This window comes from Oncorhynchus gorbuscha, linkage group LG06, assembly GCF_021184085.1.
Source record: "Oncorhynchus gorbuscha isolate QuinsamMale2020 ecotype Even-year linkage group LG06, OgorEven_v1.0, whole genome shotgun sequence".
NCBI lineage: Eukaryota > Metazoa > Chordata > Actinopteri > Salmoniformes > Salmonidae > Oncorhynchus > Oncorhynchus gorbuscha.
In genome coordinates this window covers 23,554,739-23,573,877 of record NC_060178.1, presented here as the reverse complement: position 1 = coordinate 23,573,877, position 19,139 = coordinate 23,554,739, and the positions used below count along the sequence as shown (strand labels likewise).

The 19,139-nt window shown below is 47.2% G+C and overlaps 1 protein-coding gene across 1 annotated transcript in view; it reads left to right on the top strand.

Moving 5' to 3' along the window:
- LOC124037718 (metalloprotease TIKI2-like) overlaps nt 1–19,139 on the top strand; it is a 102,517-nt gene that overhangs the window by 58,939 nt on the left and 24,439 nt on the right. Inside the window, exons 3-4 of the mRNA XM_046352704.1 lie at nt 5,794–5,940; nt 15,573–15,747. Of these exons, the coding sequence (XP_046208660.1) occupies nt 5,794–5,940; nt 15,573–15,747 (322 nt within the window). The remainder of the gene's footprint in view (nt 1–5,793; nt 5,941–15,572; nt 15,748–19,139) is intronic.

Genomic DNA, 19,139 nt, shown 5'->3' with positions numbered 1-19,139 from the left:
GCCCTTCAATTACATTTAGAGAGAGAGAGAGAATAAAGAGTTAACAAACCAATTGTTTTTTAAGCGAAAGAGAGAGAAAGAGAAAAAAAGAGTTAGGTAGGCAAGGAAGTGAGGGAGGAAATGGAGTGAGGTAGGAAAGGAAGTGAGGTAGATGACATGAGCGAGCTGTCCAACACCTTGTCACCAGCACCTACTCATTACATGTTATAACAGCATAAAAGTCTTAGGCGTAAAACCAGGAACACAAATTCTAACAAACAGACAGGGTTTAATACACTTCAAGGTCAATTGCTTCTATGTACACGTGTTGATAAATGGCCGTTTTTCTGCACCTTCTCTCGTTTTTTTCTCTTGCTCTTTCTTTCCACTGATCACATATTAAATGTTGGAATGCTTCACTGGCGTTCCAACACTGTCAGCGCGGTGCTCTTTCCAGCTTTGTTCTTTAAGCAATCTGTACTTAATTAGGATCTCATGAAGGTGTTGTGATGAGTAACCTGTGTGAAGTAAAGTGTGGTATTCAATTCCATGAGATCATCACGTAATCACCCTCCACCTTTGTGAAGTGCTGTGATGGCCTATGTCAGGCCTCTGTGGTCTAGCCTGTTTCAGCCTTTCCCTTAGGCAGAGAGAGACACTTCATCTGTAGGACAGCCACTCTGTCCGTCAACATACACACTCGCACACGCACACACCTACACACTCATTCAACACATCAAAGTGCAGGCGCTATGGCAAGAGCACAGAGATGTGCAGTCTCCACAGTGTGAGAACAATATTGACTTACCAGACCACTCACTCTCTCTCTCTCTCTCTCTCTCTCTCTCTCTCTCTCTCTCTCTCTCTCTCTCTCTCTCTCTCTCTCTCTATACTCTCTCTCTATACTCTCTCTCTCTCTATACTCTCTCTCTCTCTATATATATATATATATATATATATATATATATATATATATAAGTTAGCTGTGTTTAAGGAAACTCCCAGCAGTCCAAAGGGGCTGGCAGGTTGTGTTGTGCCAGCCCATACCCCGCCCCGCACCCAGCCCCAGCCCTCTCTCTGCCCAGGGCCTGGTCTGGTGTTGCTCTTGGCAGCCGTAGAAAGCCCTGGGCGGGCAGAGAGCCATGTGGGTCAAGGTCTTGGGCAACGCCAATGCGCATCTGTGCCCCAGCCCGCCAGCCAGAGGAAAAATGAAAACAATAAAGCAAGCACGCGATATAGAAATAAATATGTGAGGGATTGTCATTATGGACCAGGCAGGGGGTCCTGGAATTTCCTGGTGAGGTATGAGGTGTGCGGGGGAATGAAAGCATATTTGCAGTTATTAGTGCTGAGCGATTAACCAACGTTTCAGGGGGGTTTTGGTTATTAAACAACTAATTGACCAACGATGGTTCAATTACTTGAATTCCATTGAGTTGGTTATTTTTTTGTGAACTCCATGCAACGTTTCTCTAGGGAGAAATCACGTCATTCAGGATAGAAATCAAGTCAAGAACCATGTGGGACGCTGGGCTGAACCTAGTTCAGCGCAGAATTGTGGGAGTTGATTCAAATCAAATGAAATCTTATTGGTCATGTACACTTGATTAGTAGATGTTATTGCAGGTTCTAGTTCCGACAGTGCAGTAATATCTAACAAATGACACAACATATACCCAATACACACAGATCTAAGTAGGAATGAATGAAGACTATATACATAAATGGACGAGCGGTGTCAGAGCGGAACAGACTAAGATACAGTACAATAGTATAGAATATAGTGTATACATATGAGATGAGTAATGTCAGTTATGTCAACATTATTAAGTGACTAAGATACCGTAGAAAGTATAGAATACAGTATATACATATAAGATGAGTAATGCCAGACATGTAAACATTATTAAAGGGACTAGTGTTCCAGTTATTAAAGTGGCCAGTGAATTCTAGTCAATGCCTATTGGCAGCAGCCTCTGATGTGCTAGTGATGGCTGTTTAACTACTGGACTGCCTTATTACTGGACCTGCGCGAAGCGCGAGGGATATAATCCATACTTTCAACTGTACTGACGACCTGAAAGGTATGACGTAGAACCACGTTGCATGATGTATGAATGACAAAGGGATACGCAAACCAGATGAGTCAGTAAACAATAATTAGGCTGTTGGATTTTGACTCATCGTTACCACATCATGCTCTCTCTCCCTCCTCCGTGTAAAGAAATTAGACTGCAACTAGAGATCTGTATATAATGACGAGATGCTCATTTCTCTGCCCTAACAATGGGAATCTTACAAGTTTTGGTCCACAGAGCAAACATTCCACTGCCCCCTCTGGTTCTTGCTGGCAGAGTCCAAGAGCCCTCCTGGGCATGTATGCCTTAGCCCACACGTGGCCCGAGGACCTACTGTATCCTGCTCTGTACCCATTGGACTCTGGTTGCTCTGCCTCTACCTTGAAGGTGTATGCCTCAGCCATATCGGCTAACCATTTAGGCAGCGATGGAAAATCGGCAAGATGATGTCCACCGTCTGCATCACCTCAGAGGTGTCCTCGCATCATCCTGGGATCTGACACTAGCTTCGAAGGCTTTGACAAACCCTCCCTACCGAGCATACGGAGGAGCCGGACATAAAATGGTTCTCTCTGGAAACAGCTTTCCTCTTAGCGAAACGTGTGAGTGAGCTCCACACGCTCTCTATGAGTCCTGTCTGCCTACGATGGAAGGTAGATGACCTAGCTGTGACCTTATGGCCCAATCCAGCCTTTTTGCCTAAGGTTTTATCACCCCTTCACATCAATCAAGCCATCGAGCCGGCCTACTGCCCCCCTCCTCTCCAGAATGCGGAGGAGGACGAGCGAGCAAATCTCCTGTGTCCAGTCTGTTCTCTCAAAGGCTACATGCAAGCCTCGGAGCAGTACAGGAAGACAGACCAGTTGTTTCTGTGTTTCAATGGTAAATCAAAAGGCCTTGCATTGTCCAAGCAGTGGCTTTCACACTGGGTTGTGGATGTCATCACTCAGACCTACAAGGGTGTAGGGCTCCCTGTCCTAGAAGGTGTGATATGTCACTCGATCAGAAGTGTAGCCACATCCTGGACTGCACCTAGAGGCATCCCCCTGAATGAGACATGAGCAACTGCTACCTGGTCGTCGCCCTGCATATTCTCAAGATTTGAAAGGGTCAACGTCACATCCTGCCACACCATGGGGTCTGCCATTCTTCCAGTGGCACAGGTGCAATAATCAGATCAATCAATTAGTAGTGCAATTCCTTGCGACCTTGTCGGTATGACTCATCCATACTTTCACCGTACTGACGTTCTGAAAGGTATGAAGTAGAGCGGAAGTTACGAATGTAACTATGGTTCTACGAATACCTTGTAGACCGTCAGTACTTTCCTGTCGCTCGGAATCTTTGGGCGAGAAAATTCTCTGAGTGCGTGGTCTGATGTATTGTTTTATATGAACCGTGGGGGCACATCCTCCGATGCTGTCACGTCACTAGCATGACTTTCTTGTTACTTTCTTGTTATCCATGCTTTCAACCATATTGACAGTCTTCAGGAATTAGTAGAGCCATAGTTACATTAGTAACTTCCGTTATATGTCCATTGTATTGCATTGTCAGTCAGTAAGTATAGCCTACCAAATCGTATCGATGAGAGAGTCCTTAATTTGGCTCCCTAATTTGCATAGGCTACTGGGAGGCCTAAGCTTATTGGTGATTATCGGAAGATAAATTTTAAAAACATTTGATGAAGATGGTGAATCATCACAGCAGGAACAATATTTGGTATTTTATTAGGATCCCCATTAGCTGTTGCAAAAGCAGCAGCTACTCTTCCTGGGGTCCAAACAATACATGAAACATAACACAGAATGACATAATACAGAACATCATTAGACAAGAACAGCTCAAGGACAGAACTACATACATTTTTAAAAAGGCACATGTAGCCTACATATCAATGCATACACACAAACTATCCACGTCAAATCGGGGAGAGGCGTTGTGTCGTGAGGTGTTGCTTTATCTGTTTTTTAAAACCAGGTTTGCTGTTTATTTGAGCAATATGAGATGGAAGGAAGTTTCATGCAATACAGGCTCTATATAATACTGAACATTTTCTTGAATTTGTTCTGGATTTGGGGACTGTAAAAACTGTGACTGTGAATATTTTCAATGTTTTGGCAATTGAATGTTCACTAGTTTGGGCTTTGGAACTTCCATTAAAAAGCTCTAAAATCATTTTAATGTCATTATTTCACAATGCATTCAATGTTTTTTTTTAAACGAAATTACTCAGCACTAACCGTTAAGGCTGCAGGTTTGATCAAGGCCCATTTTGGGATTACCGCTTTGGCAGGATGACAGCACGGCGCTGGGCCCTTGGCTGAAAATAGACTGTGAAACTCGTCTAATAAAATAAATAAGATTGCTCACCGCTCTCTGTGCAGTGAGAAAGGCTGGGTGAGGTCCTGGGGTTGCTTGCATGCAATGGGAAATATGAGAAGAGGTTGAAGAGTGGACTGAGGGAGGGAAGAAGGGAGGGAGCAAGAGGGAAAGAGAGGCATCCATGCTGTCAGCTCTCTAGTGTTGTCTCCCCTCATTAGAACAGAGGCACACTACTAAGGCACCGCCTGGAAGACTGGTTAGCAAATACAATGACCTCAGACTACACAAGAAAGAAAGAGAGAGAGAGAGAGAGAGAGAGAGAGAGAGAGAGAGAGAGAGAGAGAGAGAGAGAGAGAGAGAGAGAGAGAGAGAGAGAGAGAGAAGCAAAATTGAGAAAGAAGAGAGTCACAAGAATTAGTTTAGAACTAGGTTGTGCTCAGCTCATTGTTAAGGTAACAAAAAGTTTAAGCAACATTCAAGAAGACAATACAATAAGGCATTTATGAGTTCAATAAGTGATTGCAAAAACATAACATCATTTTGTGAATTATTACATATAACCAGTGTGTTGACTTAGGGTAGATCAGTTGTGCAGCTGTAGGCCTTAAGCTTACACACAAATCATGCGGTCGGGATGTCGACCTTCAGTATTTACGGTATAGCCATCACTTTCCTTTACTAACCCTGGTGGAGGCAATTAGGTTTAGGAATTACCAGCGGTGATGTAACATGCAGTCATACGTACGTAATCAAGAGTGCAAATCAACTGACCGCACCACCATAGGACATGAATGTGTTAGTGGGCGGAATGTGAGACAGTGTGAAACTCAATCTACTGTACTCTGAGTAAACCACTCTGTTCCCCACGCCCTCCACCTAGCGCTCCTGTCAGAACACTTAGCCCTGATTGACAGCTGGCTGGGGCCTGACAGGCCAGTCAGATGCGGCCGTGGGATTGAGGGGGCGGGAGCTGGGACTGTTAACCACTGGTGTCTGGGACAGCTGCAGTGTCGCAGCTCCCGCTGGTTGCTGCACGCCATAAATTCTCTCTAAAGAGGGTTTACTTTTTATTTTAATGGGGGCTGTAAATTTATGGTGCTGAGGCCCTGAGAGAGCTATTTTTAAAGGGACAGTCTTCCTCTTTTCCATTCTCCCTTATTTTTCCCTGGGAGAGGAGAAGTGGAGAAAATGGAGCTCTGCCATGCCTCTTGTGGTCTGTTTTAGCCAGTCTGCACATGATGGGCAACGTTAGGAGACTAATGGAAAGAAACTTCTATAAACTATCCATCATACAATTCCACTACAGTATGCCTGTGTTAGTGTGAGCCACAACAAAATGAGACTTTAACAGTGTGCTGTTATGCTGTCATTGTTCACACTGCCAAGTCCCTAACAGTTCCTCCCTCTGCAGGTGCTGTTTGCCCTGAACCAGACCCTGCTGCAGCATGAGAGTGTAAGAGCAGGCAGTCTGCAGGGCTCCTACACCACCGAGGACCTCATCACACACTACAACTGTGGAGACCTCAGCTCCATCATCTTCAACCACGACACCTCACAGGTACATCCACCATTGCTGGAAGACGGAAAGGCGCTAAAGCCATGTTATTCCATCCTGGTCCTGAAGATGCAGGCTTTTGTTTCTACCCAGCACTAACACACCCGATTGGACTAACAATCAAGCCCAGACTTAGAGGAGTGACTTACTATGACCACACACACTATAGTCGTCACACACCATGTACTATAAATCCTGTATTGACATACCAATTATGGTATGGTCATATTTCAACATTCATGAACACCGTACCATTATGTATGTTGTCAGACTGATGGCACACACATGATCATCTGTGATCACGACATCAGCAACGTCTAATTAGGATAATTTCAGAATATTACATCACTTTACCTTCACAGGTGTATTATTACGGCCAGACAAATGATAGAATAAGACATTCTCTTCTGTATCCTTGGCCCCTAAAGACCATGTCTCCTACAGTTGTCTCCTGAGTCCCTCCGCTAAATCAGACCAGTGAGCCTGGGGTCTTTATCTAATAATAACACATCAACATTCCATACCACATGCTATAACCATCTAATGGTTGATGGCGGTGCCTGGCTGTGCTGATCTATGGCAGGCCTTATGAACTTTCTACCGGAGTAGCAGGTGTTCCCTGATAAATGGACAGTAATCCCCAGCCCCATGCTCTCCCAACTCAGTCTTCATCTACTGGGGGCCTGATGGGCCGCAGGCGGGAGAGGTTAATGGATTTCAACACGGAGGGCCCTACTCATTCCTCCGCCTCAGCCGTAGCAGAGCAGTCCAATCCACCAGAGGGTGTAGAGCAATTAGGACGTTCAAAGAGAGAATGCAGACGAAGGCCCTGGTCAGAGCTGCAACCAGGAGTGAGGAAGGGAGGAAATGTTTCCCTGTCATTTCACATTTCCTGAGCGGTCAGGATAGACTGCAGCTAATGGGCTTTCCTGTGATAAGTTATCTGCATGTGGTTCACCCCCCCCCCTCCAACTGGCCACCTCTTTCTTCTCTGTTTTCATTAAACGCTCCTCATTCATCAGAGAACCGATGGGGCTCCCTCCCTTTTTCTTTACCCCCACCCCCCCCGGTCCCCCGCCCCCATCCTCTCTGCTTCTCCTTCTCTAGCCTAGACACTCACACTCTAGTACCACAGGACCCACCAGTCCTAGAGAGAGAGAGAAACAGAGAGAAAGAGACCGAGAGAAAGAGAGAGAGAGACAGAGAGCGAGACAGAGAGAGAGAGAATATAACAAGAAAGAGAGAGATTGAAAGAGGAAAGAGAGAGCAAAATTGAGAAAGAAGAGAGTCACAAGAGAGTGGGGGGGGGTATGAGGGGAAAAGATATTTAGAAAGAGGAAGGAGAGTTGTAAAGATACATGATATAGGAGAGATCAGAGCTGTATCAAAAAGTAAATATGGTTCATGTCCTTGGTTACACACAATGTCATATACACCAATAATCATGTGTTTAACCACATTACTACGTGCCATGAAAACCAGATAATATAATAATAATATAGATCTTGAGAGAGAGTAGACAGATTGATAGAGAGAGAGACTTTGACTTTGTCTTTCTTTAATGAACCTTTCTAATTTCATTTAAAACTCCCCACCCCCTTAAAAATAAAACACCTAAATATATCCTGTACTGCATACATGTACCATACTCACCTTTCCATGTACCACATGATACCACATGATACATCACAAGTCTCCAAAAAACACACCACTTCTACAACCGTATATCCAAAACATCTTCCCCCAGCTATACAGACAGCCCCCCCAACACACCACATCTCCTGAAACATCTCCACACTTTTTATCATTCTATAGAAGTCAAACTCAACCCTAAGGCGCGCAGAGACCATCCCATTAAACAATAGTAAAGGGTCTGTTATCTCACCCACCTTTGACCCTGTTCCTCCTTGTGAGCCAAATAGACAACTTCGCCTGATCAAACAGAAGATGGAACAAAACACATTTGGCCTTCTACTTATTAAAGTACTTGTACCCCATTATAAACATCCCAACAGTAAAAACCACCCCCAACCTCTCACACAGTCATTCCAACAGAGACATTCATGGCATTAACCTGGCGTACACAGAAAACACACGAATCACAGTTTCTTTTATTACACAGAATGGACAACCCTGCCCGATTCCCGGTTCAACCCCTGCCAACCAGCTGTTAGAGGCCAGGGTTCCATGAAGAACCCTCCACCGGAGGTCCCCTGACCTCTTTGGTACTGGGGGTTTGTAGAGCCCCCTCCATTTAAAACCCACCATACATTCACTCCTGTTAGGCTCCTAATGTTCCTAACCTTAACACAGAGGTTGTAGAGGGCTTTACCTCCCACCCCTTCAAACTCCCCCAGGCTCGGAGTGTTAAAATCTAACAAGTCCTCCAGACCCCTTGCCAGTCTCCAGTCTCTGCAGTCACCTGCAGTGGCGGGAACATTGGTGGCCCCTCCCCCTTTGGCCGCTCAAACATCCCCCTTACCGGCTCAGACAGTGCCTCCTGGACCTCCTCCAGGAATCTCTCCAGCAGCCTAAGAGACGTTATTCCTGTTTGTTGTGCCAGGACTTCCGGGGTTTTCCACCCCTCCTCTCCCAGCAGTCGCAGGTCTCCCAGCCTTTGTAAACCCACTGACATCAGTTGCCTCTGCAGGGTGGCCGACTGAAACGATCTCAAAGGGATGGCTGGGTTGTGGAAAATAGGCTCCTCCCACAACCACAGCCCAGGCTCCACACCTCCTTCTCGTGTGGGCCTTAGCAGCTGCCAGGCCCTCAGCACTGCAGAGTAAAAATCTGAGAGACCTGCTGTACTCAGCCTCTCCAGCTACATGAGGAACAGCTGCCGGTCCAAACCTAATCCGCCAGCTCTCCTCAGCAGTGCGCATGCTGGTTCCCTCCAGCCGACATCAGTGTGGTTCAGCAGTCTCTGCACCGCCTTTCGCTGGAAAGCAGCCACCCTGCTCTCCAGTTCCACCAAGCCCTGTACTCCTTCGTGAACGGTCATGTACAACACTGCCACCCTCAGCCAGTGATGGCCCGATCAGAAAAAGTTCACCAGCTTGCGTTGCAGTTCTGCGAGCAGACCGGCGGGGGTGTTGAGGACAGACAGTTTATGCCACAGGGAAGATGCCACCAGGTTGTTGATTATCAGCACCCTCCCTCTATATGACACTTGGGACAGGAGCCACTTCCACCTGGCCAGTCTTGACACCACTGCCTGTAACAGACCCTCCCAGTTCTTCCTGACCCACTTCTCCCAGCCCAGGTACACCCCCAACACTTTAAGCCCTTCACAACCCCACTACAAACCCCCTGGAAGCAGAGGAGGGGCCTTATCCCCCCATGCCCCACATAACAGAGCTTTTCTCTTGCCCCAGTTTACCTTATCTGATGAAGCTCCCTCGTACACCTTCAGACTGGTCTCTAGTGCCTGCATATCCTGACCATCACAGAAACGTCATCTGCATATACTGACACTGCTATGCCTGTCACCACATACATGCCTGTCCAGCACACTCCCTGCAGTCTCTTGCGTAGCAGTCCCCAAAAAGTCTCAATGGCTAGTGTATATAACGGCCGAGATAAAGGACATCCTTGTCTAATGCCCTGCCTCACCTAGACTGGCCTACTGAGCCCCCCTCCCACCTTGACCATACATGACGCCCCAGCATACAACAGCTTCACACAGGTCAAAGAACTCTTCCCAAACCCAAACACAGACATCACATTAAACAGATACTCATGGTTCACTCTATCAAAAGACCAGTCCGAAGTTCACATTAGAACCTCTCGACAAGTTCAACACGCCCCTGATTAAGAACAAGTTGTCCGTGATTGAGCGTCCCGGTACATAATATGTTTGGTTATTATGTACTATTGAGTCTAAATGGGGCTTCAGTCTGTTAGAGAGGACCTTGACAAATATATTGTAGTCCGCACAGAGTAATGCCACAGGCCTCCAGTTCTTAAGTTCATACAAGTCCCCTTTTCTGGGCAGGAGAGTCAGAGCCGCCCGACGGCAGCTAATCAGCAACTCTCCTACCCCGACGCATTCACGCAACACGCAACAGAAGTCCTGTCCTATTATTCCCCAGAATTGTTTATAAAACTCCACTGGGAGTCCATCGACCCCCGTTACACAACCGGGGGACATCTGGGTTACGGACTCTGCCAGTTCATGGGACAACAGAGGAATGTCCATTTCATCCCTCTGTGCCAGATATAGCTTAGGGAATCTTGTAAACAAGACCTGAGCACACATAGGGTCACACATTTCTGCCCTATACAACTCAGTATAAAACACCACAGTCCTTTCCCCCATCTCCCCCACCACAGAGGTCACCCGCCCATCAGACAGCCGTAGACAATGCATACCCTTGTCTTCACCGCTTCACCGTCTTTCCAAACCAAAGAAGAAGGAGCTGAGAGCCTCCATCTCCTTGAGCATGGAGAACCTAGCTCTTACAAGTGCTCCCTTTGCTTTAACCCGGAAAATACTGCCCAAGTCCCTACGTAATTCAGCTAAATTAGCCTCGAGGCCTACATTGCCTTGCCCCACCATCTCTACATCCATCTCACTAAATCAACGGTCCAGTTCCCCCAATACTCTCCTAGCCTCTGAGGATGAGAGAGCTGTATATTGTTGACAGAAAAGCAGAATTTGGACTTTCCCCACATCCCACCATTGACTCAGAGACTCATACTCCTCTCTTCACTGCTCCCACCTTTCCCAAAAGGTCTGGAAACCTGAGCAAAAAGTGGCATCTTGTAAGAGCTTTACATTAAACTTCCAATAGGATTCCTGCCGAGGCCCTGGTGAAATGAACAGCCGAGCCATGGTTATGTGGTGTTCTGAAAACCCCACCGGGAGAATGGAAGCGCCCAACAGCCTATTGCACCGATTCCTGGACTTGTAAAATCGATCAAGCCGGGCTGCACTCACCCTAGCCCCAAAGACCTTCACCCATGTATACTGTCTTGTGTTGGGATGCACTCACCCTAGCCCCAAAGACCTTCACCCATGTATACTGTCTGGTGTTGGGCTGCACTCACCCTAGCCCCAAAGACCTTCACCCATGTATACTGTCTTGTGTTGGGATGCACTCACCCTAGCCCAAAATACCTTCACCCATGTATACTGTCTGGTGTTGGGCTGCACTCACCCTAGCCCCAAAGACCTTCACCCATGTATACTGTCTGGTGTTGGGCTGCACTCACCCTAGCCCCAAAGACCTTCACCCATGTATACTGTCTGGTGTTGGGCTGCACTCACCCTAGCCCCAAAGACCTTCACCCATGTATACTGTCTGGTGTTGGGCTGCACTCACCCTAGCCCCAAAGACCTTCACCCATGTATACTGTCTGGTGTTGGGCTGCACTCAACCTAGGCCCAAAGACCTTCACCCATGTATACTGTCTTGTGTTGGGCTGCACTCACCCTAGCCCCAAAGACCTTCACCCATGTATACTGTCTGGTGTTGGGCTGCACTCACCCTAGCCCCAAAGACCTTCACCCATGTATACTGTCTGGTGTTGGGCTGCACTCACCCTAGCCCCAAAGACCTTCACCCATGTATACTGTCTGGTGTTGGGATGTTTAGTTCTCCAAACATCCACCCAGTCGAACTGATTAATGATGTCCCTTAACACTCACACTGACACTGAATGAGGCTTTTCCCCATTTCTGTCTTTCGTTAAAATCCATTGTACAGTTCCAGTCCCCTCTGACCACCACCGTCTCTTCAGGCACTACCTGTGAGAGTTCCTGTCTAAAACTCCCAAACTCCCACTCTCTCTCCCTGTGTTAGGCGTATACACATTTATAAAGACAAAACCCATGTTTTTCATTTCTGCTTTTACAACAAGCATCCTACCCCTACACACCTCCTTTGAGGAGAACATTTTTACAGACAGACCCGGTACAAAAAGGATTGCCACCCCTGCATTAACATTTGTCCCATGGCTCAACACACTTGCCCCTTTCCACCAGAGCCCCCAATTGACTTCATTCAACACATCACTATGTGTCTCCTGCAGAAACAACACCCGTACCTTTTTTTGTTTTACATACTCACCCAACACACTCCTCTTTCCCGCATCTCTGGCGCCATTTATATTGAGCGAGCCTACCGAACTCTCCATAAGAAGTGGGAGAAAAGCCAGCAAAGAAAGAGACTAATAGCAAAGCTCAAAAAGCCTCAGTGCCAGAAAGAAACTATACATCTAAAGTGTCTGAAGGTCGACCCTTACGCACGGTTGTGACCCACTTCCTCAACCTAAACCGTTTCCTGGGTGAGAGGACACCATGCCCCTCATTTTTCATAGCATGTTGTACGGATCTTACAAACTTTCTTGGATAAATAACTCCTCATCGTCCTCTTCCTCAGATTCACTTTCCTCCTCTCCATCTCCCATCCTGACCACCTGCCCCTTCCTCTCTGGTCAGGGCCTCCTCCCCAGCACCAGGAAAAGATTCCATGGTGCTTTTGACCACACCCCTTTTCCTTTTCTGCTTGACACCCCCCCCCCATAGTCTCTTACACTTCCCCACTATACTTTCCTTATCCACTAGCATAACCTGACTAGACCCAGCCTCATCTACACCGCCATCCATAGCATGACTAGACCCAGTCTCATCTACACCACCATCCATAGCATGACTAGACCCAGCCTCATCTACACCACCATCCATAGCATGACTAGACCCAGCCTCATCTACACCGCCATCCATAGCATGACTAGACCCAGTCTCATCTACACCACCATCCATAGCATGACTAGACCCAGCCTCATCTACACCACCATCCATAGCATGACTAGACCCAGCCTCATCTACACCACCATCCATAGCATGACTAGACCCAGCCTCATCTACACCACCATCCATAGCATGACTAGACCCAGCCTCATCTACACCACCATTCATAGCATGACTAGACCCAGCCTCATCTACACCACCATCTCTAGCATGACTAGACCCAGTCTCATCTACACCACCATCCATAGCATGACTAGGCCCAGCCTCTGCATCTCATTGCCCCCTGCATGTTGACCTCGATTTCCCCCACTGGCGCTTGTGCCCTCACCTTGTCTGCTGCCTTTATGTGGGCACGCAAAGCTTTTATTCCCCAAATCCCCACACTCAAAACACCGTAGGCTATCTGTGCTGTCAAACCCTGCGTAGAGCCCCTCACCATGCCTCACTTTAAAATGCACATTTAGTTGTTGTTCATTGTTTTTCAGAAACATAAACACTTGGGGCAGCAGGGTAGCCTAGTGGTTAGAGTGTTGTACTCATAACAGGAAGGTTGCAAGTTCAAATCCCTGAGCTGACAAGGTACAAATCTATTGTTCTGCCCCTGAACAGGCAGTTAACCCACTGTTTCTAGGCCATCATTGAAAATAAGAATTTGTTCTTAACTGACTTGCCTAGTTAAATAAAGGTCAAAAAAACACAAAAAAACACTTCCCTCCGGAACAAAACAACGTGCTTAAAAACCACTAGCAAACTTACCGAAACGACTCAGCTCTTTCCTGATTTGATCATCTGTAATAAATGGAGGCAAATTTGCAACTACCAACCTGGTCGAAGGGGTAGAAAGAGGTGAAATTTGCACCAACACCCCTTCTAAATATTCCGCAAGCAATTAGCCTACCAGCCAAATTGGCTCTTTTCATGAAGACAACCACAGCTTTGTTCATCCTAGAAGCAGAATGTATAAGTTCAGCTCCTACCTGTTCACCGACTGCAAGCAAAACCTCGTCCACTTTAACTCCATTCTAAGGAACACGCCTGAATCCATGCCCTATCGACAGCGTCTCCTCCGCGCTAGGCTGAGAAGCCATCGCACACACCAACACCTTCCAAACCCCAGGAAACTAACTCTGTCCTCTTCCACCCTAACTTTGAAAAAATCTGTGGATACCGCTAAAACAAATAGTGCATTAACCCTCCACTATAGAAAAATAAATGTAAAGAAAAGACCAAGGACAGAATAAAAAAATTGTTAGGACAGAGCCCTCCACACCAAACACTCAAACTCCAAAAAACTCCCAGCATACACTACAAGAGAGAGCGAGAGAGACAAAGAGAGGAGATTAAGAGAGAGAGAGTTGTGACAGAGAGAGACAGACAGAGATATTATTGGTGAGAGAGAGACAGAGAGAGGAGATTAAGAGAGTGTGAGATGGGAGAGAGGGATGAGAGTGTTTTGGGGGAGTGTGTGAGATAGAGACTGCATGCTAACAGGAGTACGACAGCTGACCCATCTATGTCTCAGCGCAACCCATCACAGAAACACACACATGTACGTGATTAGGAGCTTTCCATGCTCCCTTGGCTTTCAGCTCTCCAGTCCTCCTCATGACTTTTAGTGCTGCAGCTCAATAAGACACAGCAGCTACAGGTGTCCAGAACATACAGTACAGTACATCATACAGTACTTTTCAAGGCCCTCTGGGCAATCAGTCTTTAAAGCCCCAAGAGACATGATATACTCTCTCTCTCTCTCGCCTCTCTCTCTCTCTCTCTCTCTCTCTCTCTCTCTCTCTCTCTCTCTCTCTCTCTCTCTCTCTCTCTCTCTCTCTCTCTCTCTCTCTCTCTCTCTCTCTCTCTCTCTCTCTCTCTCTCTCTCTCTCGCACAGCCCACGCACAGCCCTGTTCTCTCTGACCTCTCTCCTGATAACCCCTTCCTGTCATTACCCTCCCTCCTCCCCCCTCACTCCCTCCATCTCCACTGGGGGGAGTAGCCCTGGTCAGGAAGTGGAGAGGAACTTTCTCCTAACAAATGCTTTGACCCCAGAGCTGGAAGGAAGTGAACAGGATACTCCCAGAGAACAGCACAGGGATGGGGCTCAGAGGCAGTCTGCTCTGCTGCCTCCTGGCCCCCGGTGTGTGTGTGTGTGTGTGTGTGTGTGTGTGTGTGTGTGTGTGTGTGTGTGTGTGTGTGTGTGTGTGTGTGTGTGTGTGTGTGTGTGTGTGTGTGTGTGTGTGTGTGTGTGTGTGTGTGTGTGTGTGTGTCTTTCAGAGCAGCTTTATAATAGAGCAGGGCCTCTGTAACCGTGGCCCTTGAGGCCCCCCTCTAAACACAAGGCCTCCCTCCCCTCCTGCTCCTCCTGGACCCCTGATCATCTCTGCAGATTAATGGACTGCCTATCCCTCTGAGCTGGCCAAGAGCTGACTACATCCAGGAAGCTGTCTGCTGTAAATCAATCAAACCCCAATTAAACACACATTCACACACACACATGCAAGCAGGCATGCAAACACACACACATCAGCAGAGTAGAGCTGTGTCATTGTCTCTCTCTCTGTCTCTCTCTGTCTGTCTCTGGTGGTCATTTTCCATCAGGCTGTCATGCAACACACGCTGGCACAAATGTCAGGAACACTTTCTCCTGCCAGGTCTCACACAGACACTTGTGTGTGCCAGGATGTCACTAACACCCTCCCTCTCCGACTCTGTCCTTGTCTCTTTCCTCTTCCCTGGTTCTCCCACTCTGTCCTTGTCTCTTTCCTCTTCCCTGGTTCTCTCACTCTGTCCTCTCTTTCCTCTTCCCTCGTTCTCCCACTCTGTCCTTCTCTTTCCCTTCCCTCTCTTCCATTCTCTCTTTCCCCTTCCTTCTCCCCCCTCTCTCAGCTCCCTCACTTCATCAACAGTTCCCTGCCGGCCCATGAGAAGACCACGGCACTTCAGATTGACAACTACTTCCGCCAGGAGCTCATATACAAACGCAATGAGCGAATGGCACGCCGCATCTCTGCCCTCATCCAGCGAAACCCCTCCCAGACCTTCTTCTTTGCTTTTGGTGCAGGTGAGTGGGGAGGAATGTAAGGTTATGAGTCCAGTTAACCACATAACGCTCATCTAAGGTCAGTTTCACATTTTATCCCTTTATTTTCTTTCTTTATTTCACCTTTATTTAACCAGGTAGGCTAGTTGAGAACACCTTTATTTAACCAGGTAGGCTAGTTGAGAACGCCTTTATTTAACCAGGTAGGCTAGTTGAGAACACCTTTATTTAACCAGGTAGGCTAGTTGTGAACACCTTTATTTAACCAGGTAGGCTAGTTGAGAACGCCTTTATTTAACCAGGTAGGCTAGTTGAGAACACCTTTATTTAACCAGGTAGGCTAGTTGAGAACACCTTTATTTAACCAGGTAGGCTAGTTGAGAACAAGTTCTCATTTGCAACTGCGACCTGGCCAAGATAAAGCATAGCAGTGTGAACAGACAACACAGAGTTACACATGGAGTAAACAATTAACAAGTCAATAACACAGTAGGAAAAAAAGAGAGTCTATATACATTGTGTGCAAAAGGCATGAGGAGGTAGGCGAATAATTACAATTTTGCAGATTAACACTGGAGTGATAAATGATCAGATGGTCATGTACAGGTAGAGATATTGGTGTGCAAAAGAGCAGAAAAGTAAATAAATATAAACAGTATGAGGATGAGGTAGGTAAAATTGGGTGGGCTATTTACCGATAGACTATGTACAGCTGCAGCAATCGGTTAGCTGCTCAGATAGCAGATGTTTGAAGTTGGTGAAGGAGATAAAAGTCTCCAACTTCAGCGATTTTTGCAATTCGTTCCAGTCACAGGCAGCAGAGAACTGGAACGAAAGGGTTAGGTTAGGATTTAGGGAGGGTAAGCTCAACCTAGATCTGTGCCTATGGGCACCTCTATGGGACCCCATCTCTGGTACTCTGTTGTGCACACAGAAACTGTGTGTTCGTCTTTCACAAACACTGAAGCTTAGTTACTTGACATAGGGAGCTGGAAGTGGCTGCAGGGTGGATGACGGCGACAGTAGTAAATGATGGATTACCTGTCTTTATGGCCCAGTCAGAGGTGGGGTTTGGCAGCCAGAGGACAGGAGACAGATGAAGGCTGGAGGCCATGTTCACAGTGCTGCCCTGCACCTCAGCCCACCGTTAGCTCTCCCCAGCCACCAGTAAAGACTAATGGGGCGTAGAGAGGAGAGGAGAGGAGAGGAGAAGAGAGGAGAAGAGAGGAGAGGAGAGGAGAGGAGAGGAGAGGAGAGGGAGAGGAGAGGAGAGGAGGAGGAGGAGAGAGAGAGGAGAGGAGAGGAGAGGAGGAGGAGAGGAGAGGGGAGAGAGAGGAGGAGGAGAGGAGAAGAGGGGAGAGAGGAGAGGAGGAGAGAGAGGAGAGGAGAGGAGAGGAGAGGAGAGGAGAGGAGAGGAGAGGAGAGGAGAGGAGAGGGAGAGGAGAGGAGAGGAGAGGAGAGGAGAGGAGAGGAGAGAGGAGGAGAGGAGGGAGGGAGAGGAGAGGAGAGGAGAGGAGAGGAGCTTATACCCAACATCTCAGTGGAGGCAAGGAATGCTCATGGATACAGTTACATCTACATCTGCACAGTGTCTGAATGTCTGGTTGTGTGTTTGTGTGTGGGTCTGTGTCTGGGTCTGTGTGTGTGTTTGTGTGTGGGTCTGTGTGTATGGGGGGGGGCAGCGAGTGAGAAAGAGATATCAGGTTTGTGTCTGGTTAGTGTTTGTACCCATGTTAATGTGTGTTTACGCTGAGCAAAATGCTCTCAATCTTGTGTTTGAAAACTTGTGTTTGAAAACTGGAGAAAGTGCAGGACAATAATAGTCTTCAATTGTTCCCAGATCTCTGGCATGTAGAAACACATGTAAAATACACACATGCATGAACACACACACAACAGCAGTTCCCTCCCAAATCCAGAAATGAAGAAACCATGAGATGTTTGTTTCAATTATCATTCCACACTAATGCTGCTAATGTTTCCTGAATGTTGCAGTGTGTCCTGGGGGAGAGGGGAGTGTGTGTATGTGTGTAAATGGGTGGTGCAGTCTCCTGGGTGTGTGCTTAGTGCTGTGCACCATACTGCATGATTGATGCTGATCGCCTGGTTCCTTCCTCTGAGCATTTTTCACTCCCTCGCTCCTTCTACCCAATGTTTGGACAAGGCCACTGCAGCAATAACCAGCTGTGCAGAGATAGAGTGTGCACAGTATGTGTGTGTACAGTATGTGTGTGTACAGTATGTGTGTGTACAGTATGTGTGTGTGTACAGTGTGTGTGTGTGTGTGTGTGTGTGTGTGTGTGTGTGTGTGTGTGTGTGTGTGTGTGTGTGTGTGTGTGTGTGTGTGTGTGTGTGTGTGTGTGTGTGTGTGTGTGTGTGTACATGATTATACAGTAAGTGTACTATAGCTGTGTGTTCACAAGTGTACACACTGTATGTGTATTAGAAGTAATGAGTTGATTTTCATGTAATAAATACATCTATGACCAGCATTCCAGTGAACCGGTGGAGGAAATAACCCTTGATGAATCTGAAGATACATCCTTCCATTATTAAACTGTGTGTTTTCATTGGTATCCTGAAACCCACGTGAACCACAGATACAAGTGAACCAAACCAGTCCTCCCAGCCAGTCTGTCGTTCTGCCCCTGAACAGGCAGTTAACCCACTGTTCATAGGCCGTCATTGAAAATAAGAATTTGTTACTGGGCTTGTAGGCAATGGGAATATATAGAACACTTTGAGGAGGTACTGCTAAAAATGTGTCCGATAACATCGCTAATTTTTTTCCCATTCTACATCACTCTGATGCAGGGCTGGTGTAGGGTGGAGTTGGAGGTATAGACTCTGATGTAGGGCTGGTGTAGGGTGGAGTTGGAGGTATAGACTCTGATGTAGGGCTGTTGTAAGGTGGAGTTGGAGGTATAGACTCTGATGTAGGGTTGGTGTAGGGTGGAGTTGGAGGTATAGACTCTGATGTAGGGCTGTTGTAAGGTGGAGTTGGAGGTATAGACTCTGATGTAGGGCTGTTGTAGGGTGGAGTTGGAGGTATAGGTAGGTAGACTCTGATGTAGGGCTGGTGTAGGGTGGAGTTGGAGGTATAGACTCTGATGTAGGGTTGGTGTAGGGTGGAGTTGGAGGTATAGACTCTGATGTAGGGTTGGTGTAGGGTGGAGTTGAAGGTATAGACTGATGTAGGGCTGGTTTATGGTAGGTTTGGAGGTATAGACTCTGATGTAGGGCTGGTGTAGGGTGGAGTTGGAGGTATAGACTCTGATGTAGGGCTGGTGTAGGGTGGAGTTGGAAGTATAGACTCTGATGTAGGGCTGGTGTAGGGTGGAGTTGGAGGTATAGACTCTGATGTAGGGCTGGTGTAGGGTGGAGTTAGAGGTATAGACTGATGTAGGTCTGGT